Below are 9,269 nucleotides of genomic sequence, written 5' to 3'. Positions count from 1 at the left end.
AGGACTCGTGTGGTGGGCATGTTGAAGGAGGACTCGTGTGGTGGGCATGTTAAAGAGGACTCGTGTGGTGGACATGTTGAAGGAGGACTCGTGAGGTGGGCATGTTAAAGAGGACTCGTGTGGTGGACATGTTGAAGGAGGACTCGTGTGGTGGACATGTTGAAGGAGGACTCGTGAGGTGGACATGTTGAAGGAGGACTCGTGAGGTGGACATGTTGAAGGAGGACTCGTGAGGTGGACATGCTGAAGGAAGACTTGTGAGGTGGACATGTTGAAGGAGGTCTCGTGTGGTGGGCATGTTGAAGGAGGACTCGTGTGGTGGGCATGTTAAAGAGGACTCGTGTGGTGGACATGTTGAAGGAGGACTTGTGTTGTGGACATGTTGAAGGAGGACTCGTGTGGTGGACATGTTGAAGGAGGACTCGAGTGGGGTTTTTAGTGGATGCAAGTCCTCTTCTCTCACCTTCACACAGGTGTACTAACAGAGGAGAATAGTTTCTGTTCTGTTAGTTGAATTGTATTTCTTGCACTGGTTCAACTGCTCACAATGAGTTTCACTCATGAATCTTCATTCATGTCATGATAATGTGAACAACATAATGAGACAATCAATTATTGCAGTGACTGTAAGTGCCATCGACGGCAGCATTCACAGCCGCTAATCTCACATCAGCAGCATTGTCAACGTGAAACCCTTTCAAACCATCATCATATAGATCATGAGATGAAAGCTTGACTGTGTGCGTTTAATGCAAAGCTCAGAACTGCACAGCATCATCTCACACGCACTGGATGAGTTTGGAGCGCAACCTTGAAAACAACGTCTCTATGTGTCACTTCTCCCTCTTCGAGTGTTTGTTTGGTTTGGACTCAGATGATGTCGGTGTTGTCATTCAAAAGAAATCACTCTTCTGTTTCCCTGGTAACATAAAGGGCACAGAGACGACATGGATGTGTCTCTGTGTTCACGTGTGCACTGACTAGGTGACACCTGAGGGCCTGATGGTCCTTTATTTGACCGGCTCATTAAAACACCAACTGGTATTTTTCCTGCTGTAACTATAACCAGAGATATTTCCCTCGGACTCTTTAGCAGTGTGTATTTATAGGTAAGAGGAGGTCTCCACAGATCACATTTACAGCTGTAGTAGAGACAGACACCTCGGCTGATGTGTTAAAACAAGGAAGTATTGGTTGTAATTATGGGGGTCTCTATGATATCAATTTCACAGGCAGTTATTAAAAAACACTTCTGCCCCCTTCAGGCTATTTGTGGTGTTGACACATACTCGAAGGAACATTTCACCCATCGGATTTCAGCTGGACTTTATTTATCAGAAGCAAATATTCAAAAACTGCTTTGGGTGATTTTATGATGACCTGGATGAATAAAAAACCTTCCAGATAAAATGTAATTAAATCTCTTTAAAAAGGCAGTTCATAGAATTCAATGGCAATTAAATGAAGGTATTGATGCAGATTATTGGATGACACTGTGATTGAAGATGGAATAAATCATTCCTCCCCCATGACAGTCCTTGATACAGTCGCGGTTACGGCAGTATTAATATCTGGCATCTGCCAATAACAAACAAACAAATCAAAAACATGCTTACTACAGTCGTGGTTAGGGGACACCGGGGCGGGTTGGCAGCGGGTTGGCATACTTTTCATTCTTTGTTGAATATCTCAGGTGGAACAAATGTTAATATACACAGCTATGTGCAAACGAAAGCAAGTTCCAGAGTAAAAAACAAACACTTGCCATATCACCAAATATTTATTAACTTTCGTAAAGTAATGATTAAAATTAATAAAAATAGGTGTGTGTGTGTGAGTGTGTGTGCGTGTCATGTTTATGTCTGTATGTGTGCGCACATATGTGTTTGTGGTGTGTGTGTGTGTGTGTGTGTGTATGTGTGTGTATGTGTATGTGTGTGTGTGTGTTTGTGGTGTGTGTGTGAGTGTGTGTTTGTATGTGTGTGTGCGTGTCTGTGTGTTTGTGGTGTGTGTGAGAGTGTAGTGTGTGTGTGTGTGTGTTTGTGGTGTGTGTGTTCGCACGCATGTGTTTGGTGTGTGTGTGTGCACACATGTGTGTGTATGTACGAGTGTGCTTAATATGTGCTTAGAATGTGTGTGTGTGTGTGCTTAGAATGTGCTTAGAGTGTGTGTGTGTGTTTGTATGCGTATGTGTATGTATGTATGTGTGTGTGTGTGTGTGTGTGCTTAATATGTGCTTAAAGTGTGTATCTGTGTGTGTGTATCGGTGTGTGTGTGTGTGTGTATCTGTGTGTGTGCTTAAAGTGTGTATCTGTGTGTGTGTGTGTGTGTGTGTGTGTGTAATATATATATATATATATATATAGGTATTAAGTGTGCTAATCAGCCCAACTCACCCTCTGTAGTGGTAAAATGTTTCCTATTTTTAATCCTTGTTTCTTGTCCACTGTGGGAGATGCTGATGCTATGATTCTGACGCGTGCAAAGTACCATAAATAGATCCAGAGAGGCGTGTTTATGTTCCAAACAAATAACTGAAGTTTATTAAATCAAAAATAAAGATGCATTTTAACATAAAACAAAACAAACAACTTTTAGGCCGCTTGCAGGTTTGTTGCACCATGCCACCCTAGCGCCATGTGCACGGTCAAAAGACTGTGTGCTCTTACAACAGCGCCCCCTTCCTGTCAGGGGTGGCCTACCCTTTATACAACTTTTCCCCTCTCACCTATTCTAAAGAATGAATGGATCTTCACCAGAATGGATTTAAACATTCAAATGCCCAATCAGTGTACATCAGAGGGGGGAACAGATGCTACACTTTTGTGAAATTAATTTCAAAATTTGAAAGAAATTAACTCTGTGACAACCAACCTGATCTCCCCTACAATGTGTCACAGATTCACCTGACTCTCCCGCCACACACACACACAACCTTCCCTCTCTTCCCGAATACTAATATCACCTGCACCTGCCTTCCATCACCCCACCAATCAGCTGCACAATATATAAGCCCCACCCACTCCTCAATCAATGTCTGGTCTCCCATGGAATACAGACTGACTTACCTGTTCTCCCGTAATTCTCCAAGTTTCCTCTCCAACGTCTCCTTCAAATTGTGTGTGTGGCTCTTCAAGGATAATCACTCCCTGCATCGATATGAACTGTCATCAGGTTTCTGTTCATCACACCAGCTCGTAACAGAACAGACCCCCCAAAATCATGAACCCAGCAGGTCCAGACTCATTTCATGTGCCTTCTTCTCCAAAAAACTCTCCCCGGCACAGCAGAATTATGTGCAGAACCTTTGGCTATCAAACTAGCCCTAGAAGAGTGGCGGCATTGGCGAAGGGGGCCCAACATTCTTTCTTGGTGCTGACCAACCACAGAAACCTTGTGTATCTTCGGGAAGCTCATTGACTCAATCCTCAACAGGCAAGATGGCCCTCTTCTACACACGCTTTGACTTCACCATCTTTTATCATCCAGGTGTCAAGAACATCAAAGCGGATGTTCTTTCCCATCTCTTCTCTCCAGAGGACAATACTGAGGAACCTGATACCATACTTCCTCCACATGTCATAGTAAGCCCCATCCAGTGAACCTGCTCCACCAGGCTGCCCCGCCAACAGGACTTATGTACCCACTTCCCACTGTTTGATACTCATTGAATCCGAACACTCCCCTTTTTTTCCACTGGTCACCCTGGGACATATAGGACCCTCTCGCTCATTCAGGACTAGTTTTGGTGGCCATGTATGGACAGAGATGTCAGAAGGTTCGTCCAGGGATGTCTGGATTGCACCATGTCTAGTACCCAATGACAACTACCAGCTGGCAAACTCCTTCCGTTGCCCATACCATGTCGGCCTTGGTCACACCTGGGAGTGGACTTTATCACTGTCATCTGTCATCGCTGCCAGAACCATTCCTGTTCTGGGCCGAGTACACACAGAACTCCCTGCATCAAGCTTCCACCAATCTCACTCCATTTCAGTGCATACTCGGCTACCAGCTTCCTCTCTTTCCATGGTCCGGAGAGCTGTCTGACGTCCCATCTGTCAACCATTGGTTTAAAGGTAGCGATAGGGTCTGTGACTTGGCTCACCACCACCTGCAACAGGCCGTGCACCGCAGTGTGGCTCTCCAAGAGGGACATCAGCTTGCGCCTCCATAGCAAAAAGCTAAGTTCCCGTTACATTGGCCCCTTTACCATCACTAGACAAATAAACCCAGACACATACAAACTCCAATCTCCATCTCAATACAGTATTCATCCAACATTCAAAATCTCCCTTTTGAAACCTCACTCGTCTCTCTCCCCTCACTCCTCAGAACTTGGTCTGGTTGACAACCCCCCCTGCCGCTAATACTGGAAGATGGACCTGTGTACGCAGTCAAAGACATCTTGGTCTTCCGGCGCCGCAGGGGTCATCTTGAGTACCTTCTGGATTGGGAAGGCTACGATCCTAAAGAAAGATCATTGATACCTCAAGACAACATCCTGGACCTGACCCTACTCACCAACTTCCACGACACTCACCCAAATCGTCCAGATCCTCGGCATCGGGAGGTATGTCACTCCGGTCGGAGGGGGATAATCACAGATTCACCTGACTTTCCCGCCACAAACACAACCTTCCGAATACTAATATCACCTGCACCTGCCTTCCATCTCCCCACCAATCAGCTGCACAATATATAAGCCCCACTCACTCCTCAATCAATGTCTGGTCTCCCATGGAATACAGACTGACTTACCTGTTCTCCCGTAATTCTCCAAGTTTCCTCTCCAACGTCTCCTTCAAATTGTGTGTGTGGCTCTTCAAGGATAATCACTCCCTGCATCGATATGAACTGTCATCAGGTTTCTGTTCATCACACCAGCTCGACTCTTTATGTTAGATACTCACCTGTTTCTCTATTTGTGTGTTTTCAATAAATACCTGCCTTTGGGTTCAAACACCATCTTCGAGTCTGGGTTTCCTTAACACTACGGGCAACTGGACGTGCCTGAAACGCCTCCCAAGGGAGGCCCCAGGGGGCATCCTTACCAGATGCCCAATCCACCTTATTTTAAGAATGTTTAGATATTTTTACAGGAGCCGAGACAAAGTTACTGATTAAAGCAATATTCCGGGATCAAAACAAGTTAAGATCGGCAGCATTTGTGTCATACTGTTGAAAAGGGAAGGAGGAACAAGTCGACATTTTTTTTGTGGTGATCAGGATTATGCCACAAATGCTGTTGATTGTGCTGAACTTGTATTGATCCCGGAATATTCCTTTAAGAAGTGAAAAAGAAGATATCCAAACCGGCAAATCTCAAGAATAAGTGTCTTTTGCTAAGAATAAATCTTCCAGTCGAACATGTCGACAGTAGCCTACGAAATGGTGTAGTGCTTGTTTATCCCAAACTTTTATTTATGCTTTTTGCACATGAGTTGCATTTGAGTTATGTTTGGACAAACTGTACATTATAAAATACTCTTTATTATACTCCAAAAACAGTGCTTACTGGGAGTATTTTTGGGGGTAATTGTACCTTTGGTTACAAACATTCCTAATCAGGACTGCCTTTGTGTTTCCTACAGGAGATGTCAGTACTGAGCGCAGTGTGAATCAAACTCTCGAACTCACCGGAGAATCATAAATTATGGCTGGAGAAAACATCACCATAGGCGGCAACATCTCAGACATCCACCGCGTCACACTCAGTCTGTGGGAAGTGGTCACCATAGCGACGGTCTCCGCCATCGTCAGCCTCATCACGATTATCGGGAACATTCTAGTGATGTTGTCCTTCAAAGTGAACAGTCAGCTGAAGACTGTGAACAACTACTATCTGTTGAGTCTGGCATTCGCTGACCTCATCATCGGTGTCTTCTCCATGAACCTATACACCTCGTACATACTGATGGGTTACTGGTCTCTCGGTAGTCTGGCGTGTGATCTGTGGTTAGCTATGGATTACGTGGCCAGTAACGCCTCTGTGATGAACTTACTAGTCATCAGTTTCGACCGATACTTCTCCATTACGAGACCGCTGACGTATCGAGCCAAACGAACGCCGAGGCGAGCAGGCATCATGATCGGTCTTGCTTGGCTGGTGTCCTTCATCCTGTGGGCGCCGCCAATCCTGTGCTGGCAGTATTTTGTCGGTAAACGGACGGTCCCTGACAGGCAATGTCAGATCCAGTTCTTCTCCGAGCCAGTGATCACCTTCGGAACAGCGATAGCGGCTTTCTACATTCCTGTCTCTGTAATGACCATTCTATACTGCCGGATATACAAAGAGACGGAGAGACGCACTAAAGACCTGGCCGAACTTCAGGGCACCAACTCTTCACCAAACTCTAGCAGCAACGTTCAGGCTCAAAAAACCATCATCAGATCATGTTTCAACTGTAAACAACTGAGCGGCACCTTAAGAGAGAGAAACCAAACGTCCTGGTCCTCTTCAAACCGCAGTAGCGCGCCCAAATCCACCACATTGTCCCACGACGAGTGGTCCAAAACGGATCATCTCGCCAACTTCAACAGCTACGCCTCCTCTGAAGACGAGGAGCGCTCCATTTCTCCAGGTGTTTTCCAAGCGTCTTACAGACATCCAGAAGATAAAGCTGCACCGTCCTGTGAGAATGGACGCTCCAGCAGCTACGATGAGGAAAACTTCTTCCCGAAGAGCAAGAAATGTGTCTCGTACAAGTTCAAGCCGGCGTCGAAGGACAACGGTCAACAGCAGGACACCAACGGCGACGCTAAAGCGCCACCTCGTCCATCTCGTCCGCCGAGTCTGTGAACGCCCCTTCCTCATCTTCATCCTCAAAGCCTATAGATGCCACACTGAAGAGCCAGATGACCAAGAGGAAGAGGATGGTCTTGATCAAAGAGAGGAAGGCCGCCCAGACTCTGAGCGCCATCCTGCTGGCCTTCATCCTCACGTGGACGCCCTACAACATCATGGTGCTCATCTCCACCTTCTGCTCCGATTGCATCCCGCTGTCGCTCTGGCATCTGGGGTACTGGCTGTGTTACGTCAACAGCACCGTTAACCCCATGTGTTACGCTCTCTGTAACAAAACCTTTCAAAAGACCTTCCGCATGCTGCTGTTGTGCCAGTGGAAGAAGAGGAGGGTTGAGGAGAAACTCTACTGGTGTGGACAAAACCCTGCGGCGAGCAACAAGTTAACCTGAGAGTGAAACCTATGGCACACAGAAAGATCTATGAGGGACTGTTCTCAACGTCTGTGCCCCAAATGTCCAAACTTAAATAGGGAAGGAACTGTAGTCGTACCTTCTCTAGGGTTTCTTGACGACAGTGGATTTTATGAAGTCTTATGTTATTTAAATACAGCACACTAAAACTGAGATTTCTCACATCAGAATCTTTAAAAATCTTTAAAGATCAAATTGGATTTTTGTGGCTTTCTGTTAGTTTAACTATTTTGTAGTGTTTCGTTTTTCTCTTTCGGGAAAATGGACCAAAAACACTCCTGCTCAGGGGCTAGGCTATAGAAATCTATTTCAGGTGGATGTCAACACGGGACAGATAATTGCGTTCCCAAACCATTTTAACTGCGTCTTTAATATTGAAAACCCTCTACAGGACAATTCCAGGTTCAATACAAGCTCAATCGACAGCATTTGTGGCTAGGGCTGGGCGATATATTGAATATTAATTATATAATCAAGATAATTATGCTGACGATGTAGTTATTATACAAATCTACAAACACGGCACTTAACAACAGAAAAGGAGGAGCTTACAGTGTTTCAGGAAATGCGGAACATGGCACATTGCCTTTTCGGTGTCAAAATAAAAGCCCCAGATGAAGTTGAAGTAAATACGACAAAATAAAAGCCCCAGATGACGATGAAGTAAATACGACAAAATAAAAGCCCCAGATGAAGATGAAATACGACAAAATAAAAGCCCCAGATGAAGATGAAGTAAATACAATAGCACTTTCGAGGTCAAAATAAAAGCCCCAGATGAAGATGAATTAAATACGACAGCACTTTCGGTGTCAAAATAAAAGCCCCAGATGAAGATGAAGTAAATACGACAAAATAAAAGCCCCAGATGAAGATGAAGTAAATACAACAGCACTTTCGAGGTCAAAATAAAAGCCCCAGATGAAGATGAATTAAATACGACAGCACTTTCGTGTCAAAATAAAAGCCCAGATGAAGTCGAAATAAATATGACAACACTTTCGGTGTCAAAATAAAAGCCCCAGATGAAGTCGAAGTAAATATGACAGCACTTTCAGTGTCAAAATAAAAGCCCCAGATGAAGTCGAAGTAAATATGACAGCACTTTCAGTGTCAAAATAAAAGCCCCAGATGAAGATGAAGTAAATACGACAGCACTTTCGGTGTCAAAATAAAAGCCCCAGATGAAGCCGAAGTAAATACGACAACACTTTCAGTGTCAAAATAAAAGCCCCAGATGAAGTCGAAGTAAATACGACAGCACTTTCGGTGTCAAAATAAAAGCCCCAGATGAAGATGAAGTAAACACGACAGCACTTTCGGTGTCAAAATAAAAGCCCCAGATGAAGTCGAAGTAAATATACATCGAATATAGGCGGAAAAACATCGAGATATAATTTTTTTAAGACATATTTCCCAGCCCTATTTGTGGTATAATGTTGAATTAATTCATTTTAATAAAGCACAAATGTGTGACACACTTATAATGCAAGTCAATGGGGTTTAATCTGTAAACATTAAAACACTGTTTCACAAGTATAAACACAAGACATGAACAATATGTGTGTGAACATGATTTTACTGTCATTAAATCACTTATTAATCACATCTGTGTGAAGATATAGACAATTATACAACTCTGTTGCCATGACGACACAATGACAACCATTAACTGATGATTTAAACAACTTTACAGCTCAATTAATCCACAAGTTTTAACAGCAGAATTAATGTAAGTGCTTTTATAAAATTATAAGCGTCACATTTCTGCCTTTAAACATCCAATAATTGCCCCATTGACTTCCATTATAAGTGTGTCACTGGAACACACATTTGTGCTTTATTAAAGGAGGAACCAGATGAAATTAATTATTGTGCTGATCAACATTATGACACAAATGTTGCTGATTGAGATTCACTCTTGATGAACTGGAATATTCCTTTAATTCCTTGTATTTCCATAATGTTTGGGTCCAATGTGAATAAATCTAAATGATTTCAACTGATATCTGAGACAAACACAATCAAACGAAGCGTCCGTCATTAAAGGT

General features: G+C 43.8%; 1 protein-coding gene across 1 annotated transcript; it reads left to right on the top strand.

Annotated features, from left to right (window-relative positions):
- The first annotated feature begins 5,656 nt into the window (after positions 1-5,656).
- On the top strand, positions 5,657-7,197 carry LOC127662355 (muscarinic acetylcholine receptor M5-like). Its single transcript, XM_052153487.1, is given in 2 exon segments — positions 5,657-6,764; positions 6,767-7,197. Coding segments are annotated over 2 exon segments (1,539 nt in total).
- The last annotated feature ends 2,072 nt before the right edge of the window (positions 7,198-9,269 follow it).

Source organism: Xyrauchen texanus, chromosome 22 (assembly GCF_025860055.1).
Source record: "Xyrauchen texanus isolate HMW12.3.18 chromosome 22, RBS_HiC_50CHRs, whole genome shotgun sequence".
NCBI classification, from domain to species: Eukaryota; Metazoa; Chordata; class Actinopteri; order Cypriniformes; family Catostomidae; genus Xyrauchen; species Xyrauchen texanus.
Note: the sequence above shows the minus strand (reverse complement) of the source record. Positions and strands in the feature narration are given on the sequence as shown.